At 19.7% G+C, this 24,509-nt stretch overlaps 1 protein-coding gene across 1 annotated transcript in view; it reads right to left on the bottom strand.

The window, feature by feature from the left end:
- CCAP-R (Crustacean cardioactive peptide receptor) overlaps positions 1-4,352 on the bottom strand; it is a 61,271-nt gene extending 56,919 nt beyond the window's left edge. Inside the window, exon 1 of the mRNA XM_011497810.1 lies at positions 4,161-4,352. Within this exon, the coding sequence (XP_011496112.1) occupies positions 4,161-4,352 (192 nt within the window). The remainder of the gene's footprint in view (positions 1-4,160) is intronic.
- Between the last annotated feature and the right edge of the window lie 20,157 nt (positions 4,353-24,509).

Here is a 24,509-nt window from a genome sequence, read left to right as displayed (position 1 = left end):
TGTCATATTATAGTTTAAGCACTAATTTTTGTATAAACATTATGTGGTAATCAATATACTTTTTCAAATATTAGATATTCATATATACACATTAAAATTATATAATATTTAAAACTCTATCAATTAATAATATAAAAGTTTTAAGTTACAATTTTACAGATTTTATAAAACATATGAATACTAACAAACTGCAAATAAATATACAGAGCCAAAAGTTATATAAAAATAGAAACGATTACAAATTATTTCTTTTTACTAGTTTTTTAACATTGTTTTTAAATAAAAATTTGTGTAAGTACTTAAATACATTAATGTAAAACCATATTGTAAACTAAGTTTTAAAAAATGCTTTTTTTAATGATTGAAGTTAGAATTTTATTAATTGAAAATTTGTATAAATTTTATAAAAAGTGTTTTCGTTCAGCAAAACAACTTTTCAACAAATATACTGATAATAATTAACAAAATCATGTGTTATATTATAGGAAAGAGAAATTTTAGAATGTTTAATACTTCTAGTAAATATATATTTAACAAAATATATATAATTATAACAGTATAATATACTTTGTGTTAGAATACAGTAAAATATTAACAACGAGAAAAAAAGAAAGTTCTCATGGCATTATAATTATGTTAAAGAATTATATTTTTATTATGTTTACTTTATGTACACTAAAATATATATTTCCTATTAGTTACATAAATATTTTGGAACCAGATATTATTTAAATTATTATTTAAAATCGTGTTATGATTTATAATTTATGAGTTTGTAAATGTCTATTGCATAGAGTTGATCAAGAACATTGTAATATTAATATTAATATATAATATATTATGTTATTAATTTGACGGATAAATTATTTTATATTATTAGTAGTTACATTTTTTTAATTTATCCATATAAATAAATTAGAAACTTCTTTTTCAATAACTCTGTATATTAAATGATTGCTTTTCTTAATTCACAGATGAACTTGTCAACATTATATTCAGTAAAAATTCAAAAAAATTCTATACATACAATTATTAGATAGTCCTTAAACGAATAATATTATTATTTAGTAATATTTTTATAGAACAGACCTTAATTTTGATGCATTTAGTGATATATATGCTGATATATATGTGGTTTGTACTAAATTTCTTTAACTGCTATGTTTATTTTAAAGTATTGAGAATAGGAAAGAAAGTATCAATATCCACACGGGCATTATAAGTATGTTTGGGATCGTTATTGTACACTTAATAATTTTAATATAAAAAAAAAATTTATACAATAGTAATGAACAATCTTTGATATGGAATAAATAAAAAATCATTTCATTTTCCAAAATATATACATATAAATATTTCCATCTTTTCATTATCACTGCGTCTCCCTCTCTTTTTCCAGCGTTATTTCTGATCTATTACTTTGTTTATCATTTTTATACTTTATTTCGTTTGTTTTATTTTACCGTATAATTTGATTATTTTCAACATTCACTATGTTATTCAAAATCACTTTTAATTTAATAAATAGTCAGAATAATATCTATAATAAAGGAAATTAAATCTTTAAATATATTATCTGTTATATTATAATTATGTAAAGTAAAGTTTTATTTAATAGAAAAATTTTACATTTTCTCATAAAATTTTACTTCAATTTTTAGAATTTTTATATCATGTATTAATATTTTATTATTTTAAAAATATTCATGTTATTAATATTAGTATGAAGAACGATAAATGATTAAAATAAAATTATTTAAATTAAAAATGTTATGGAACAAACAAAATATAAACTTTATGAGTATAATATTTAATATCAATTAATTTTTAATTAAGTGACAAAATTTATTCGTAATGACTTTTCATTTGCTTATAAAAATATATTTTACGCGGTAAACAATTATAGTTAATAGTGTACAGAAAAAATTCATATGTGTATATTCGATTCTTTTCGCAAAGAATATTGTTTAAAATTCTAAAAATTGAAAGTCATACTTTTATATATATATATATATATATATTATAAATTTTGAATATTAAATAGAAAAATAATGCATTAAATACTATAACGTAAAATATTTGAATTTATTATTAGTGATTTTATTAAATAATATTTATTCTATCCTCAAATAAACCTAATTTTTTAAATAAAACTATTTAAAGAATATTATTACTAATTGACAGATGTTAATATCAGCTATTTATTTTGATAAGAATTAAATAAAAAAATGTTGAACTGATAGAGACACGGACCGTTATTTCTATTTTTAACAGTATTTATCGAAGTATCTACTTCCGCCTGCATTTTACTTTTTATCGTTCCTTCTTTACGTCTCCTTTTTATCATTGCGCATTAAGTCAAATACAAAAAATGGTTTTATGCTATACTATTACATTTGGACCTGTTCAGCTTTTATTTATACTTTTATATTGCTCCAGTCCTTTACTATTTATATTTTGTATTCTGCAACACGTCTTATTTTTATTCCTCTTTTTTACAACTTTATTTGTTATTTCAATTTGTTTTAATTTTTACTTAAATTCCATAAATTTTTAGTACGATATATCGTATAAAAAATAGATATTTAATTTTCATGTATCATAATTTCAGAATCATTTTTCGTAGCAATAGTGTTATTTATTAGTAATTATTTATTGGAATTATTGAATTCATTTATTATCTTAAAGAAATTAAGTTTTTTAACTAATTATATTTTTGAATCATTATTCATTTTATTAAAAAAATATTTTATAATGAACTAAGGATTATATTTATATATACATAAACAGGATGAATATATTTTTTATTAAAATGAAAATCTGTAAATAAAAGTAAACAAAAACATTATATTTTAATACTAAATAATTCTATTTGAATATAATAAACATTTTTCATATCTATATTTTTAATTGAATAATATCGAAATAAAAAATTTCATGAATATTTAATTAATTTTAAGGCATTTAAATAGACTAAAAGTTAATAAAAGATAAGGAATGATATTGAAAAAAGATTTGTGCATAATATGATATATGTCGAAATATATTTATTTAGTGTTTAAATAAATTACATTGATATTTAATCAATAATTAATACATATAATTGAATAATTAGATAAGACGTTACAATACATTCAAGATTGTATTTATTTTATTATTTTTAAAATAAAATAGAATAAGAATATCTTATAATTGAAGTAAAATTTTAAAAACAATAAATCAAAGGATTTTAGTAGATTAAAGCACTGTATACAAATGGAATTATAACGTAAAGTAATGAATAAGCAAAGAATGCGAGCAAGTTTTATTCTACATATGTATGAAGTATTTATGATGAGTAGTATAGAAAATAAACATTCATTTGTAAAAATAATGTTAACGAAGTATGTTAACTAGAAAGGTATATTAATATAAAAATTTCAAGAACATAAGCTTATAATGTTTATAAAACATAAAAATTCATATAGATAGATATAAATATCATTTTTATCATTTTTTATGTAGATTTTTATGTAAACAATACAAAATTTTAATTAATAAAAATCAGCTATTATTGTAATAATTTTATATTATATAAAAACTGTATCATTGATCAGTTTACTTTATATACGTACCATATTAATTAATACAAAAGTGTATCATTTAAAATAATTTTTATTATCTAATTTATTAATATCTATTTATGTATGACATATAAATGATTAAATCGTGTATAAAATAATCATAAATAGTAAAAGTTAAACATTATGTATATAATAGAAAAATAGTAATTAATAACCAACCTATACCAGTATAATCATATATAATTTTCTTAAAATTTAAATTAAATTGTAAATCACTATCCTTGAAATTTCAGTAAATGATTCTCGGCCGATCTTTCTACACACTGATATTATAATGTAACTATTTATATTTTATAATTATAAATTTGATAATTTAAAACATTAGTGTGTGATACGTAATAGAAAATAAAAAAAAATTTAAAAACGGAAACAAAATAAATATGAAAAACTCTTCTAAATCTATAATAATAATAATAAATATAGTTCCTTCTATAATTAATAAAAAGTAGATACATTTATTTTATATAAAAAATGTATTTCAACGAAGAGAAATAACATAAAATATACGAAGACAAATAAAAAATCTACATAACCAACCTGATAAAAGTAGAAAGGGTCAATCTCTTCTGTAATGTTGTAGTCTATGGCGCCAGTGATATTTATCGTAGATTTCTCGAGATTATAATAATCTTCCATGTTGCTATTGATGCTCGTATCGGTAAAGCTTCCGAGAGCCGTTTCACTAGGTCGATTTGGCGCACGACCCTTGGTTTCGTCCCTCGTCGACATGACTATAAAACTCTGGTGCATGTGCTTTTCCAAATTTTTTACTCGTCTACTTTATAGAATAATCAGTAGTCTAATTATGAACTGACTTGGTTTGCTTACAATAAAGCAGTGCCATCCATAAAAACAAATTTATCAAAAAAATCTATTTATTTTAATTTTTTCTTTATTTAGCATCAAGATTCAAAATTAGAATCATATTAATTTCAAATTTAATTTGACAATAAAATATTAATATTAACAATTTTTATAAATAATAACACATTAGGAATTTTTATAAGAGGTGATTAAAATTTTAATTATACCAGAAAATTTTTAAATATTACTTAAACATATTTGAATTCTGATGTAAATTTGTAACAAATCTTAGTAGTCCTCTTAACATAACTAAAAATTAAAATATCATTAAAATTACAAAAACAACCAATTCTAATATTATTTATTTAATTAATAATTAGTATTTTAATAAAAACTTATGGTAAATTTAATAAACCTTTAATGTTTATCAATTTTATATATGTGTATATTGGTTATTCATCATTTTCTCTTTCATTTATATAAATTATATTTTATAATAAATTTCAATATCATTAACATCGAATTCTTACTTTTAGTTGATTTTAAATCTATCTTTATTTTTCAAATAAACATTAAGCATAATTTCCTATGCATCTATAGCATTTCAATTTTTTCTAAATCACTTTCATTATTTAGAAATGAAGGTAAATTTGTTTATTTGTTCATAAAAAATCTAATGAAATATTAGATTCTAAATAGAAAAAAATTAATATATCGAATAAATATAAAATTTTTATTTTATTCAATTATCTTCTAGTTCTAACTTAATTCTAACATAATGCAGTATATTGCAAAAGTGGATGTGTTATAAATATATTAAATTATAACATTTTCTCTCATGTCTTATACCTAGATTATTGTCTAAATTTTTGAAACATTTCAAATAATTAATGAGAAATTATGGATTTATAATTAAAAAATTATTAAATGTTTAATGTAATATATATATATATATATATATATATATATATAATGATACACCCCCATATATATCATGTAATTATATATATATTTTTAAAAACTACTGAAAACTTTTTATTTACAATTAATAAAATTCAACATCTATAATTTCATAAATATACTATTTTTTTAAATATAGCAGTTACTATGCATTTTATAAAAATCACTTATTTAATTATTATTTAATTATACAATTATAAATTATAAAAATTTATATTAATATGTATTTATATTTACAAATATAATAATAGACAACTTGAGTTGCACAATTTTAGGCTGAATAGAACCATTATTTTAGTTATCTAGAAGAATTATATAAATATTTGATAATATAGCAATTTTCATGATATTTTAATTTAAAATATGTATTTATAAAATATTAATATTTAATTTTCGACTAATATAATTTACTATTTATATATAATATTGTTTAGTTAATTTGAATTAGATGGCTAATTATATTACTATACATGCAGCCCAATGAAAATAATTAGTGAAATTCATATATTTAAACTTATCAAATCTTATTTTATACTTATTAAATAACCACATACTTTGACTATTATTTTATAAGTATTTTTTTTATAGTATTACTATATTATTGTTATATTATTTTTATAAGTATTTTTTACAATGAATGTTAATAATATAATAGAAAAATTTGAAAGCGGATGCAAAAATGCATATTATTAAAAACCAGTGTTATGAATTGATGAAATGAAATCGGGAAATATATGACGGGGCATATGAAGCATATCTGAGAGTAAATATGATTTTAATATATTTAATATTCACCTTCATTAATTATTTTAATTGGTGTTAGTTATTAATATATTAATCTTTATCAAGAATATTATAAATATTGTCCAAAATACAACATCGGCGAAATATTTCATCTTTACCTCAGGTTTTTAAATCGTCCTGAGTTCGACTTTTTCTATGTGACCTCAATAATAGTGGCGGCATCGCACTCGCAGATGCAATCGTAACGTTCCAGATGATCTGCGCACAATAGTATAGTGGCATTGCCTTTGTCCTTCAGTCATTCGCAATTAATCGGTTTATCTGTTATAGTGTTTTTGAAACTATTTCAATGTAAAATTTATAGACTTTTGTACGAAATAGTTTTATGAAAGAAATATATGTAGTTAAGAAATCTACATTGAAATAACCTGAAAATAAAATATAAGAATACATTGGTCCATGATAAATATACATAATAAACCTACGATAAGTAAACACTATATCGTAATTCTTACTGCTTAGAAATGTAAGATCTTATTGATTTCAGGTTTAAATTAAATTGACTTAATTGACTCAGTTAGGAAATTATATTTTAATATTTTTATATTTGAGTTTAATTTAACGATAATTAATCAAAATTTCTAAATCGTATAAAACTGAATCCATTTTTTAATTCTTGACTTATTAATTCATGCATACATATATATAAACATATTAGATTATTTATAAAATGATTATTTATTACATATACATAAAAAAAATGTAATAATATTAAATATTTATCATTAATATAATTTAAAATTTATTATTATAAGTATTATTATAATTAAGTATTATTATAATTTATTATTATAAAATTTATATTTTAAGAAGAGTCAAAACTGACTTAAAAAGTTTTTTAATGTTATTATAAATGAAATTTTCTATAATAGATTAATTTAATTTAATATTTTTTAAATAACATAAATTATTTCAATTAAGTTTCTTTATTTAAACTCCTTACATTTTTAAACAATGTAAAATTATAAAATTATAAATGTATTCATACATTTATTCAACTAAAGCTAATCCTATATGTAAATTATATAATGTACAAAGTATGTGGATATATAAATTTTGTATTTACTTCGATAGAAATACTTGTGTAGTTTTTCAGCAAGGATACTAAATATTTAAAAAATTTGTTTTTAAACTAGTTAGTTATTCAAAAAAGTATCATAATAATAAATAATAATAATAGCCAGCCTTTTTTTTCGAATAGATGTAAAAATAAATAAATCAGTAAATAAATAAATATATAAATTAAACATTATTTTAATTTATTGCTAATTAAAAGAAATGAAATATTGTTTCTTGTTGTTGATATAGGCCCTTTTTAATTTATCAATCTAAGTTCTAACAAGATAGTCAATTTTGTTAATAATTCCAATCGAACTAACCAATAGTATTATCAACTGAAATTAATAGTTATTTTGAAATTTCCTTTACAAAATTTATTCAAAACATTTTAAAATATATAATATGAATAAATTAATAATACAACGGAAAAAAGGAGTTTGTATTCTATTAACTTTGAAAAACAGTGATAGTTTTTTTTTTAACTATTTGCCTATTTGTCAATAATATTCAATATCGATATAAAACGTTTATTATCTTTTATTTTAAAGAAATTTTCTTGTATATGATACTTTAATTTTAATGATAATTATTTATTTTATTATTTAGATACATATGATATTTAAATATATAAATGATATATAAAATACTAATTAATACAAGATTCACTATTTGACTCAAATATAGGAATACAAATAAAATGTAATATTGAATGATATTGTAAATGACATTAAATAATATTTAAATCGAAAAAAAATCTGAAATTTTAACATATTACTTAATTTCAAGAATTCATGTTATATTCTATTATATCTCACTGTAAATAGATATAAATTTTTTTTATATTTTTATTTATATTTTATACCTATGTTTGATAGAATTATTAAAATCAATGATTATCCTTATAAAATAGCTATTAAATAAAAATTGTTAGCGTACGTATCTATGCATGGATATATGTATGTATATGTTCACACGCGCGCGTGGAGTAAGTTGTATTGTTATAGATTTACAATTATTTAATCAAATTGAAAAAAATCTAAACAAATTTTTCTTCCAACTTATATTTCAAGCATAACATTTTTATATATAATGTAAAGAGTAAATTTCTTCATCATTTGAATCTATATGATATCAATTATCAATATGATATTAATACAATTATTATAAAATATTAAACATAAAAACAAGAAGTCAAATCAAATTGAGTAGAATAAATCTATAAATATTAAAAAAAAAGAAATACTATATACAGTATTGCATTAAGATTTCTATTATTTTAGCTTAAGGTTGAATCACTAATATATTCTTGTTTTTATCGGAATCAAACTATAGTATTTTTGGACATTGACACAGAACTAGAAGTACAATGAAGTTGAAGCTGATATTATTAATGTCACATATTTATCATAATTTTCCTGTTATTTTATCCTCTTTTACTTTCATCCGGCATTTACAATGCCTGTGATTATTGTATCCTGTATGAGTTTCGCTACATTTGATTTAAATTAAATATTTATATTTTTTTTTAAATTTCATTAAAAATATTTTTGATAAATTTTATGACATCTTTTAGTCGATTACGTTATTCAAATGTGAGGCAGATGGAAATCATAGCGCCGTAATGAAAAGTTAATAATGTAAAGATACGAACAGCAAAATCAGGAAAAAAGGTAAAAAAATCATAACCTATAATATGATAGGGAGCGACTGTTTTTATTTTCAATAATAAAAAGAAGCAAACATTAACAATTATGTTGATTCTGTAAAATAAAACTATCTATCGTATATTAATGTTATTTCTTAGGGTCGAAGTCAAAGAATTTAATTCTCAAATATCACAGACTACGAAAGGAGGAAAAAGTTGCTGGAGCATTGCTTGCAGGAGCGTAAAGTTAAATGTTAACACTGTTGGGTTATCCGCTGATTATCTGAATCTCGGCTTAACGCCGACGTCCGCCTCTTTCTTATTTTTTTACTTCTCATCATCTTATACGTTCGATATAACTTACTCTTTTCTTCGTTCCTTTATCCAAAGCATAAAGCGGCAAAAGCACTATATTATATTTTTCATAGTAAAATCTGAAACATCGCTCTATTATTTTCCACTTAATTATCATTAATTATTCATCTAAATTGAACTTAAAAATATTTTATAAATACGAATTTTAGCTTACCATTAGTATATTGTAAATTTTAATATTATTTACATAACTTAAACTCTTTTTTTTAGCTAAATAATTCTCGTTTTATTTTAATTTTGTAATTATAATACATTTCAGGATTTTTATTTACTTTTTATATTAAACTATATTTGTAACTTTTTTTTATTAAAATACGTACTATTGCAATAATAAATTTACCCATACATAAAATTATTATTCTTTTAAAAATTGTTCCTAATTTAATTTTGCTCATCGGATACAATAGTATATAAATGGAACAGCTTTTTGTGTCTAACATCATAGTTTTAAACAATTTTAAAAATAATAAATTATAGTATATGTATTCTTCTGTGGAAACTAATATTTGCTCATTTCGTTTAAATTATTATATTCAAATTTAAGTTATATGTTCCTAATGACAACTGAATATTTTTAAACACAGTCTCAAAATCTAATTTATCATTCAATCATTATTGAATCGCATCGTAATTATACACTAAGAAAATCATATTGATATCAATAAGTATGTTTTATTTTTCATTATATATAATGTTGGTAACTTTTAAATTTTAGAAAATAATAGGTTTATTATATTGATTTAACATTTTTTATTTTACTACATTATATACCGTATAATATTTAAAAGCCAGCCTATTTTATGTCAACATAGAAAATTCTTAACAACTTGCTATTTCATTCAAATCTACTAATTCTGCACTTTTCAACATTTGTAGTATAAACATTAATATATATATATATATATATATATATATATATATAGAATATTTATGATATAAATATTAATATGTATGAAATAAGTTTATATGCAATAAAAAAATTACCCTCAAAAATAAACAAAATATATGTATTACATTCTAGTTTAAGGTATAAATATGTTGGTATTAGTACTTGTTGTATTTTCAGAATTTATTAAATTTTTTTTAATAATTAAGTGAAGCAATAGAAAATTTTGTATTATTGAATCATAAATGCAAAATTAGTACTTAATATATTTTTTAAATGAAAACAATATTCTTAAATATATATAATAGTAATAGTTTTTTATGAGTATAATAAAATTCAAAAAATCATTTATGTAAATTCTTCATTCAAAAATCAAATTATATAATATAAAGTCTTAAATCAATTATAATTTACCGAGTTTTCATATCAACATATAATACCATTTTTACACTTTGAGAAGAACCCCACAAATGTATGCAATTATTTCAAACTGAAAATATATCATTATAAATCAAAATTGAAAAAATTATTTTTTGACATCTTGTAATATATATAAAACGATTATTAAAATTAGGTCAATGTCTCATCTAATATTTTTTACAAATATATCATATCGCCTATTATTCTTTTTAATATTCTCGTATCAGTAATTCATTACTGAATTTATAATGGGATCTGATAGATATAAATTTAATTGTATTTAAAAAAAAAATTTATAGATTTAATTCACATATAAGAAATATATATATTCAAATTGAAGAAGAAAGCAGATTAACTAAAATGAAACGAAAAATAAAGGAATTTAACAACGTAAGTAAAGATTTCAGCAATATTGCGACATCTTCGATCGAATAAAGTGATAACAACGTTCGCAAAGTCAATGAAATTCTTCTCAATTATTAAATTAAACTTACTTTAACAAGAAATAAAGGTATTTAATAAAACAATATAAATTTCTTTAATTTCTGATTGTTATATTACTTTCTTTAAAGTAACTTATAAGTGTTTCAAATTTGAAAGTTTTTAAATAAAGAAAGGCAATACATATTATGAAATATGTAACAAAAGTTAATAATTTGCATAAAACATTATTATATAAGATCTAAATTAATATTTTTGCAAAATATTTCGTTGTTGAATTTTTCTTTGATATAGATGAAAATAACGCAATTCTTAGAAATCAAACTGCTATACTGATGTAATAATATTTAAATTTTTAATTTTTGTTATAATTTTCTAAATATTTTTCGTAATTTAAAACCTCTCATAAATCTTTATATATATTTTTTTATAAAACAATCAAACCAATGATAACATAAAAATTCCACATTTTTTAAATATGTATTATTGTTTTATAATAATAGATTTATAAATTAAATTAATTAATCAGGTATTTGAAATTTTAAAGGATATAATTTCGATAAATTAATGTCTTAATATTCAATTTACATTCTTAGTAATTTTTTAATGTTTGCAATGAAGATAATATTTATTTCATTATTTATTAACTGTAAATTTACGACACTCATTTGATATATATGAATTAGATAAGTAAATTTATTTGTATAGATTTAATGGTTATACATATATTATACATATATTAATTTCATATTATTTTCATTATCAACATCAATTTTGTGGACTCATCATTTATATCATTATTCATAAATTCAATCTCATTTTATTTTTATTTTTATTTACCTTTATATTTACATATAAATGCTTTTAATACTCGAATAAATGTATATTTGCTAAAGCAAACGTTATTTTTAAACAGGTTTTTGAAATTTATTATCTAAAATATGAATCGTTTCAGAAATTACAATTTAGGGATATAAATTTCTAAAACGTTTATTCAATTATATTATACTATTTGTTATATTACAATAATATAGCATTTCACATATTAATACACTAATTTTTATATTAAAATAAATTAAGTAATCGTTATATATTCCCATCAGCTGATTTTTTATTGAATTCGTGTACTCATTTTTTAAATAACATATACCAATATTACAAATTCAAAATATAATAAAATAATGTGTATAATGTAAAAGAATTTTAGAAGAAGAAAATGTTATTAACAGAAAAATAAACAATAGTTGAAAGGATAACAAATAACAAAAGGATACAAATAACATAATGAAATATTACTATTAATATAATATAAAACAGAAGAATGAAATAAAGAGAGTAAATGAAGGAGATAAAGAAAATTCTCGATATAATATTAGATTAGATACAGAAATCAGCTGAAAGAAAGACAAATAAAGTACGCAATAATCCTATAATTAAAAAATCAACAATAGCAACAAATGAAAAAACTTATATACAAAAAATTGTAATCTTTAATAATAATGTTGATTAATGAGAGTTTAATATAGAATTATACGAAAATAACATAAGTAAGAAAGTAAAAATAGAAATTAGTTGTAAAGAAGTAGAAATTGTATGAAATTGGTATTAATGAAATTAAGGAAATTGTGAAGAAAAAAAATATAAAGTGGAAGCAAAATGAATAGAAAAAGAGAAAATGAATTGAATATAAAATCTGTGTTTGAACTGCAATTTAAACAAAAAAAATTGAAAACTATAACTAAATATCATTGTTGTGATAAAATATAAGTATTTAAATACGAAGTTTACATTAAAAAAAGAATATTCGCCTTAAAAAAGGTACAATGAAAATATCAATATAAATAAGAATATACGTAAAGAGCTAATGATTTGTAGTATAAAAAAATATGTTCAAAATAAATAATGAACAGATAACTTGTTGAAAGATAAGTACATATATATGTGTAAATTTAATATTAAGAATGAAATTGATTTAAATAATAGAAAAAATTTTATAACAATGAATAAGATATAGTCTAAAAAACCTATAAATAATGAAGATTATAAAAAAAAAATATATATATATATATATATACATATAAGAATAAATATAAAACATATTACATAATATTAATAAAGAGAAAAAAAAGAATGTATAGAATGTATTTATCTAACATAACGTTTAAATGTGATATGGTTGAATCATATAAAATATTGGTTGATATAACGTATTTATAAATACAAACTAACTTGTTAGAATATATTAATTTACAATATTGCATAAGAATAAATTTTTAGACAAGAAAAAAACAAAAAAAACAAAAAAATATGACGAAAAAAATATATACATTCTTCATAAATTCTGAAATATTCTTACAAACAGTTATATAATATTTTTAAAATCAAATAATTAAAATATAGAGTGTATACGAAAACTGATAATACAATATATTGGACACGATGGAGAAATAATTTTTTTAAACAAAATTATCAACAAGTAACAAAAACAAAGATAATTAATTATATGATAACTAATATAGAAAAAAATCCAATAAATCGAAATATAATAAAAATAAAAAGTACAGAATTAAAAAAGTATTTTAATATAAGAGATTTTAAATAGTAAATTAGGAAAAAGATAAAATAGGAGCATACCCATTTGTAAGATGAAGTGGCATTTTAATAATTTATTGTATTATAAGGACTCAACAAGAATAAAATAGTAGTACAAAAAAATATTGGACTAACATAAAGAATAAAAAAAATTAAAATTTGATCACTATTGTTAGAAATACATTATGCAGAGGAGTGAAAAGAAAATAATAAATATGAAAATAATACTGATTACGAGTTAAAGAATAAATATTCCAGAAATAATATTAGGTCGAAATCATATAATAAAATTAAGAGTTAAAAATTAAATTGAAAATTAGAGATTATGACATTCCATTATATGGGATTGAAATGAGAAAACAGTTTAATTAAACGGATATAACAACGATAATAAAATTTATAATTAATAAATCGGCGTATATAAAAAAAGTATATAAAAAGTATATAAAAAAGTAAAATGAGAATAAAAGTAATACAAAATTAAATTAAAAAAATTTTTGTACAAAATTGATAAAAATAAAAATAATGAAAACTGAAACAGACGTTTAGACTCCTTTCAAAGGTAATAAATCTCGTAGGCAGGCAGTCCAGAAAAGAGGGGGATATATATGATGAAAGAAGTATAAAAGAATGAAAAGAATTGTTTATTAGAAAATGAAAAATTGGAACTTATGCAAAAAATAAAATTCTATGAATATCTTCATAAAAAGAATGATATAAATTTTTATATAACTACAGTTTAGAAAAATAATGGTAAAAAATATGTTGAAAATGTAAGTTTAGTAATAAATAATATAGTTAAATAGCCTTGTCCTTAAAAAATTTCAGAAATATATGTGCTATGAGATAAGAACTGGAAAATAAACTAATAGTATCTTACTTATAAATATGAAAATAAAAAATAATTAGACGTACAGAATCTAAAAGAATATTAAATAAATTTTTAATAAAAGGTACATACAAATATCTAACATAATTTAGCTTTAAAATTCAAAGAAAAGTCGTTTGCATAGCTTATGTATATATATTCAATTATATTATAAGTACTTAAATAAATTAAAGAAGAAGTAATATGCCATCAGACTTCACAAATTTATATCTAACATTTGACAGAATAAGTTAAAAAATATTATTCATACTTTTACTGATGAGAAATTAGTAAATGATTCGAGGAAATGAATAATAAATAATTGCGAAGTAATGTAACATTAAATTAACTGCGATATGAATGTTTCTGTTCGACAAAAAATAAAAGTCGACTTTCTTGAAATCGTAAATTATTTATTGTATTTTTCATATCTGGAAAAATAATTCCTGAAATAATAACAGTGCACCTAGTAAAAAATACTATTGAGGACTTGGAAAAAATTCTAAAATACATTCAAAAGAATAAGTACAATTATCAGTAAAGAAGCGTATTGCTTTTTATTAAAATGTATTTTACATAAAAAATAAAATATAGAAGGAAAAATGTAAAAAAAAAGTAGAAAAACTAATGTATCTTTATTAGATTTTATAAAAATTAGAAGAATAGATAAATATATAAGAACATATCTATATGAAAAAGTTCAAAGATAAAATAAAACATATATAGCAGTAGAAAGGTAATATTTAGAAGTAATTTAAAATATAAAAAAGATAAAATGGAGAAAAAATTAACAATAATTAATGAAAATATTTATCTTTACCTTTAAAACAATAAATGAAACTATATTAAAAGTAAAAAAACATTTAAAAATATATAAATATTAACTCTTCCCAATGGTACGTCATCAGTAAAAAATAACATTAATGTATTTTTGTATTATAAGTACAGTTTTTATAATAAAAGTTATAATTTTTAAATCGTTTAAATATTATACATGGAGCATTAAAGTTTTAATAAAAAAGATATACAACATATGCATTTGTTTATAATTGTATAAAAATAAATATGAATGCCGTAGAATATTAAGATATCGTAGACTAATATAAACTATTTATAAATGTATATAACTCACTTATATTCTTATAAATTACTGTAATTCTTTGAAATTATTTTTTTGTAATTCTTTGAAAAAAAACATCGATGTTGAAAATATAACTGTTATTTTTACAGAATGCAGAAAGACGTGTCAAAGCAATACTTATATTTATTAATGGATCAAAATCTAAAACTAGAATAAGTTACGAATATAAATAGTCCCAAATAACAAAATAAGAAAAAAGTGTAATATAATTTTTTTCAAAATAAAATTGTCAGCATAATAATAATACCAATATGAAATAGAAAAATAAGAATATAATTTATTATTTTTAAAAATCTTTATACTATTACTTTTGATTTTGTTCCTTGTCTTAATGGTATATTGTATTTTTAGTTCAATATAAATTATTGATTTAATTGGTTTAATTCATTTAATACATATTTCAATATACTTTGAGATATAAATATGTATACAATGTATTTATTTATATATAATTTTATGTAAATTTTTAGAAGATCAAAAGTCTGTGTCTGTCTCTCTCTTTCTCTCTGTCTTTCTGTGTGTGCGTGTGTGTGTGCACGTCGCGTGTGTGAATAAGTAAATATGCATATAAATTTATAAAAATAATAAAAAAAATTGAAAAATAATGTAATTATAAAAAAATTTTGAAAAATAATGAAAATTTTACCTTTTTATACGTAAAAATGTATACTATTAAAATAAATCATTCAGAGATCAAATTATTAATTTTTAAGTAAACAGTAAGAACTTTTTGAAATATGGGACTAAATATAATTTAATAAGTAATCCGATTTTTATTAATATTTTATATTAGAAAATGTATATTAAGTCTAATTTATTAGATTCATTCGATTTTACAAATCTGATATTAATTTTCTGTTTTCAATTTCCAATTAAACAATTGCCATTTTTCAAATACCTATATACAGTTTTTATTCATAATTTTCTGAAATAATGTATTCAAAATTCGATTTAAAATCAATTATAATATTTTTAAATTTCACGTTCAAAATTTATGCATTTTGCAATATATCAAAAAATTTCTCTATATTTTCATTCAGTATATTGTATTTATTCTGTATAGTTTATTTTTTCTGAAATAATAAATTATATTGAAAAATTCACCTATGACCTCTTGTGTTTTTCAAATATTAAATGGACAATGTTAATAGTTTGACATGCAAATAATTAATATTTACTTTCCTTTTGTGAATTTGTAAATTTGTAAAAAAAATAAAAATATAAAAGAATTATCAATTAAAATATAAATTATTTGATATTTTAGACAGTGAAATTATAAATTTCATTTTACATTGGAGATGCCGGAAAAATATGTTGATTGGGGTATGTTTTGGGTGTATGGACTTCAAACAGTGTGGAAAAATAGAAGGAAAATGATTCTGTCATAAATTTGTGGGTGAGGTAACAAAAATAAAGCGATAATAGAACTCATCGTCTGCAAGATTCACCCGAGTCATGATTGAATGCCTAAATCAACCACTTGGCGAAGCTTATCTATATATTTTTTTTATTTTAATCTTCGTATTTTTTTCTAGTCCTTGTCATAACTAATACTTATTTTTTATATCATTTGGAATCATTAACGTTTAATTTCATTAATAAACTAAATATCTTGCTGTTATTTAATCAAATAAAATAATTAGTTTATATATTTCATAAATTTTTCTAAATAGTGAATCTCAAAATTCATACAAAACTTAATGGACTCTAAATTATCATCATTTTTATAAAAGGTTATTTACTTAAAAAAACTAAATAATACTAGTTGTACAGTTCATACTTTTAGTAATACAATAAAATAATTTTAATATTAAATTAATTAATCTTAATATTTACAGTATTCAGTTGATTACTAAAATATAATTTTGTTGTGTATAATTATATTTTAATATCCAGCAATTTAAATTTTGTATGTGCATAGTTGAATATTACTTTTTATTATTTTTTTTATAAAATACTTATACTATATACAATTACTATAAAATAATTAAACGTCTTTCTATATTTACTTATTTTTTCAAAATTAGAATTAAATTTTTGATCAATTAAAATTCTAATAAAAATTAAAATTATTGCAGTTTATATTATTCGACATTTAATAAATCCAGTTTAAACAATAAATTATGTTTCACATAGATTTCACAACAAGTATCTTATAAGTATACTATCATTCTATAGAAATAAGGTCATTTTTTTATTAAATGATTGCTATAAACATAATCTTTTTATATTTGAATAAAAATCTCAATAAATTTAAATATTTAAATACGAAAATATTATTTAATATTATTAAAAATATCATCGTTAGACTTTTACGTAATGTTGAAGCATATTGTATTTGAAATGGTAAATTGTTTTGTGAATTAGTCTCATATCTAACATTCTTTATATAGAATATGTAACATATGAAATAAGATTATAGATTAGTTACTGCTTATTTTTTTTATTTTATATATTTTTCTGAAACATATTCATATAGAAAGTATTACCTGTTATGTAAAAAATTCTATTGAATTTTATATAGATGTCCATTTATAATCACGTTTATTATTTTAATTTATTCATAATCAATGTACACATATTCTTCAAATTTTTAATTTTTTATAAAACTCAGTGTATTATATTATCATGTTTTCTAAATAATTATTTTTATAATTTTACATACGATTAATTAATATTGGATTTTATAAAAATCAAAAAATTCAAAAAATTATTATGTATTTCTTAGGGCCTCAATTATATTGATTAAATATAACTTTAGTAGTAATAGTTCAGTGATTTTTTATGCGATAAATAATTTATTAAAATTATTATCAAAATTTTTAAAGACTTACCAATAAGTACTTTAATTTCTTCCGATGCTAAAATAAACAATGTTTAATTGTAATTAATAAAAATTTTATTAACAATAGTTTTAATTTAGGTCCGCTCGATTACAATCAAACATTTAAATACACAAATTAAAATATCATTCGCAAATATTTAATATATCAACAATAAATAAAATTTACATACGAACTGTATACAATGATTTTTGTAGCAAAAAATCAGAACAAAATATTAAATATTTCCCATTATAAAGGAAATTCTTGAAATGTATAAGGCTTTATATATAAACAAGACATATATATGAATAAACTTAATAATTATTAAAATACTATAATTTACATTTTTTCTTTAGGTTTATTTTTTATGTACATTTAATTGATATAATGTATATAGACTTATGCGTTCAGATAATTGCATTTATAATATAATGAATGCTATTTTAATTTTTTATTATCAATACTACACACAAATCTTTTTTACAGTATTCATATAAAATATGTCTATTAAATACATCTATTAAACAGTACATAGATATAATTAAAAATTGAATTTATAATTTATTAGGATTTCGAATATACAATGTAAACAAAATACACAATCAATCTGTCAACGAACTTCCGAATAATTGTAAAACTGAGTATGCTTACCACAAGTTTTCAAACAGGAAAATGGATGGTCAATTAATCAAATCCAACAATTTCATTCATTTATACAAAAGTACACGAACACACACATACACACACGTCCACAAGCCTGTTTATATAAATATACATAAATACAAACATACCTAAACCGAAATATATATAACAAAATTAAACCAAAACTGTGTATACATCAATTTTTACATCCAATAATGATTAAATTAAAAAATATATAAATATGCACTCTTACATAATTCAACACCGTATTTTTAACGTTCATTCTTTATAATAAATTAAAAATTAATTCAAACCAAGCTTGATTATATGATGTATCATAAAAGATCTTAAAAAGCATCGCATTATATTGTTTATAAGTAATGAATTAATATGCCTATAAAAAAGCAGAAACTTGTAGTAAAAAGAGTAATTCATGTTTTTTAAAAAATTTTCTGAAAAATTCCTTTTAATTAGGCTCATCCGCAAATGCACTTGCAATAGTTTGAATTTATTTTTGTTTACACTCCCGGCGAAATCCGTGGCGTAGGGCTCGCGGAGCTATACACAGAATATGTACTTGTCAGAGACACGCGTGAAACGCGACTGAAGTCTGACGCTCTCGAGTCTTCTGCCGTAGTATATATTTTCCGGCTCGAGGTGAGCCTCCGATCACACGGGCACGCGCATACGGGATACTTAATATGCATCCGCGTATCGAGATATTTACCTAAGATAGCCGTGGCAATATTTGAAAATTTATAAAAGTATAGCAGACTATGGGAACTTTTAATGTTTTACATCAAGTGCTCTTGTATCTTATCACTGCAACTTGCTTCTCCGTTTTATTTTTTTTTTAATACTTATATTTTCTTAATTTTTCTTTTTTTTTATAGTAATAATGACTTATTATGAACAATATTATCTATAGTTTTTAATCAGTTCCTATTTTCAATAAGAAAATCTGATGGTTTAAACACTTTAATGATATCCTTAATATATGATAATAAATTTGAATTTGAATATCCATGAATTGTTGCATTAATTTTATAGTAATATATAGCTATATATATTTTTAATATGTTTATACTTTTCTAAACGGAATATGATAAATATGATTTTTATCACTGTTCTTTTATTTCATTTTTTTGAATAGTTTCTAAATTAATTTTACTTTAATCATATTTACCACTTATTTTTTTTTCAATATATGATCAATGTTTTATATTTTTTGAGTTAATGGAAACTTCAGTGCTGTTTACTTTTTTCTGATTTAAATATACAAAACCTCAATCTCGCGGCCCCTGAAGTTCAGGTGGCTTTTCAGCACAATCTATTCTGCATGTTCAATACTCACATATAAAAGAAATGCAAAGAGACAATCAAGGAAATAGTTAATAAAATAATTAATTAATTCGGAATAATTAATAAAATCAAGGAAACCCAAAAAGAAGAAAATGTCTATTTCACTAATAGTGTCTGCAAACTGTATCTTGTCATTTAAGTTTGCTCTAAGTTAGTGATCAAATATCACATCCTTCCATAATATAGTTCTTTATACTTTATTTTATTATTAATAGTCGATTCCGTTTTTAAATAAAACCCTTATTTTTGAATATAATTATTTAAACTATGATCTTTTAAAAATGATTAATAATTAATGTCAAATCTTCCTACCAATATCTATACGTAACGAGTATATCATCTTTTATTTTCAATGAGCCTGTATGATATATATTTCCAATCAACTTTATGTAATTATATATTATATACAAATCTAATCAATTTGTACAGAAAATTTTATTAGCTGTCTATTTGAGTTCGTTAAGAAATTTCTAGACTTTGAGATGCTATTCATTCTCTAAAACATCTAAGTAACTATATTTTGATTTATTGTATTTATATTTTGTAATTATTATTATTTATAATTACAAAAGATATATCAATTTTTGAATCGATTTACCAAATAATATATACTTTATAATTGAAATAAAATTAATGTTCTAAATATAAGTTTTAAATGAAACATTTGGTAATTTTAAGATATCTTTTCAAAACGTATTTGAAAACACTCACGGTGAGTAATATAATATTCCAATAAATTATTATAATTATTTAAAACAAGAAGAATACAAATGGTTATTTATTCATTTGATAGTAAAAATTATTAGATATCTATGTATTCTTCAAAAAATTGATATGGAAATAATAGGCTTTTTAAAGTATATTGTAAAACTAATTAAATACTTAATAAGCAAATTTATCTACTGTAAGTTTAATAATGAAATAACTATCATTTTGAATGAGAAAAATTTGTAATTATTACATGTATGATTACATTATATTACATCTGATTAATAATAAGTATATTTTTATGAATTTATAAAAAAAATCATAAATTCTAATGCTTAAAATACATAATAAGATGCATTATTACTTGTTTATTTTATTTTATAGAAATATATCAAAACTTGTTTTTAATTAAATAATTTTGATATTGGACTATTCAAATATCATAATATATAAAATAGGATAGATTATAACGAATCATATTATATTATGTAATATTGAAATTCTCAATTTAAAGCACACATCTTCTTTGTAATTAACTTTAAAATTTAGTAATTTTGCTTAAGAATATATATTATATTATACCTGATAAATTCTGAAATTCTTTTTTTTTTAATTTTTTTTTTTTAATTTAATTTTTAATAATTCTTTGTAAGTATAATAAAAGTAATTAAATGAACAATTTAATTAAATTTATTATTTTATTATTTTATTAAAAATATTTATTAAAAATAATGATAAAAAATAAAAATATTTATTAGGAAATAAATAGATAATAAACAATAAATAATAAAATTTTTTATAGAATTTTGATATAATATTTAAAATGAGTTATATTATTTGGTTTTATCGAATAAAAGTATTTTTATTATTTACATTATTCGTTAATGGATCATGAATTTTATTATTTTTTGTTTAATATTACTTTTCTTTCGATCATATATTTAATATAATTTTTATTCTAACATTGTATATTTTTACTAATATCCATATTTTTAAAATAACCTTATTATAAGATTTATTTAATAAAATTAATTTTATACCTAAAACTAATTGTTATGAATTACTAACCAATTGTTACCGTCCACTCTAAAATTATAAATAAATCATATTGATGTAATATTCAATTAATAGATATGATATAACATTGATTATGAAAGTATAAAATATTATATTTTTTAAAATATAATTATTTAAATTAATTATATGATTTTAATACATGTATGAAATTAATAAATAATATATGTATGTTAATCATCTGCTTTTACTTGTAGATACATATCAGTTATATTATGAGACTGTATCAGTTAGATTATATGTTAATAAAAAACTTCATCAAATTTACAATGATATGCAAATGAAAACACTTCAATATTATACCTATATAATTACAAATAAATTTTTCATAAACTATTTTCCACATACAGAGTAGATAATTTATATTTCTTTATTTTATGCACCACAGGTATGAAAATGAGTCTTTTTAATACTAAACATTATTGCATAAGTGTGTATAAATAAATACATAACTGTGTCTGACAAAACAATCAATACATAGCAAAAATTTTCTTTTAAAATTAAAAAAATATATCATTACACTTATTAATTAATAGTTTATAAATGCAAAGATATATTATTTACTATTTGTTAGTTACACAAATGTATTATCAACTTATTTAAATAGATAAGATTTCAAATAATTTGAAGCATTACTTCTATGACTAATTATTTGAATAAATTACACAACTAATAAAAATAAATATGTTTTTACGAAAAATATTTTAATATATTATAATACTAATAATAATACTTTTCTGACTAGACATTTATATAGAAATATATTCTATAAGAACCAAAATATTTTTGTTTCATAATAAATTTCTTTTCATATTGCTGGTTATACATAAAATTTTAATATTTCAACGTATTGATTAGTTTAAATTAGAATAGATTTATCAATTTTACAGAAGTATGAACTAATAAAATAATAATTTCAGTTTTTGAATCTGTCATAATTTACATAATTAATAAATTTAAAAAATGAGATAACTTTTTACTAAATATTAAATATTTAATAAAAACAAATATTACATAAAGTATTACATACAAATATATATATAAAGTTTTATTCATAACTAATAAAGTAATAATTAACATATATTTTAAAATACCTTATTTTTGTAATTGAAATTGTCACTATTATATTGATATATGTAAGATCATTATTTTCAACGACTATTACCTACACGTTTATACACAAGATCCTCGTTAGCCAGTACCCATAATTTATCGATGTTGAAAGACATATCCTTCAATAACGTTGCCCAAGACAAAGCAACGAATTTGACGCAAGCGAAGTTCAAATTATTGTATTACAAAAATATAAAATTAAATTCCAACAATATTGTAGAAAACTAGATAAAAAATTTATACACCATCGATAAATCGGATTAATAACTTTAGTATATAATTTACAATTAAAATTTCTAAATACATTAATTACAAATTCTTATATTTATATAAATTGTACCAAAAAAGTAAAAAAATTGAATTCCATTAAAATCATTCAAAATGACAGTAAAAGGAACATGTGATCGTGTAATAAAGTAACATACTAAAAGCTATAAAACTGGACGGAAGATCCATAATTGCAGATGATACGTCAAGAATTATAGGGCTTAACACATAAAAATCGCCACTCACATAGGAATTTTATAATAATAAGTTTTTTAAATTCATATAAATATATATATATATATATATATATATATATTATTTCAAATGATGGAAAAAATAAACAATTGTGTCAAAAAGTGATTGAAGCGTTCTTAGTACTCGGCAAACGCAATAATAGTCTTGGAGTAGAGCAAGGCACATTGAACCTGTCACCTTGTATTGCTCTTAAATGTAACCAGTCCACTCTATTCTGTGTAAGTAGTGGTATCAACAGTGCATAGAGATTACTATAAATATCGATGATAATAGAATTCATTAAATAAAAGACTTATTATGTATATATATATATATATATATATATATATATATTATATAAACAAATAGCGAAAGCAATTATTATTATTATTATTGTATATAAAGTAATATCAAAATATTTTAAACTGCTATCTTCAAAGTTTAGTTTCTATACTTACAGGCATATACATACATTTATATTCATGCACGCAGTTATCTATAACATATAATTATTTTTATTATCTCATTTGAAATACTTTTATTATAATAATTTACATTTTATATGAATAATATTGAAAAAGTTGTTTTTTCACAATTTACATAATAATAAATTGTTTAAAAACAAAAATATAAAAATATATTAAAAATGAGAATGTTTAATAATTT

Source organism: Ceratosolen solmsi, unplaced genomic scaffold (genome assembly GCF_000503995.2).
Source record: "Ceratosolen solmsi marchali unplaced genomic scaffold, CerSol_1.0 scaffold47, whole genome shotgun sequence".
NCBI lineage: Eukaryota > Metazoa > Arthropoda > Insecta > Hymenoptera > Agaonidae > Ceratosolen > Ceratosolen solmsi.
This window is presented reverse-complemented; position numbering and strand designations above follow the sequence as displayed.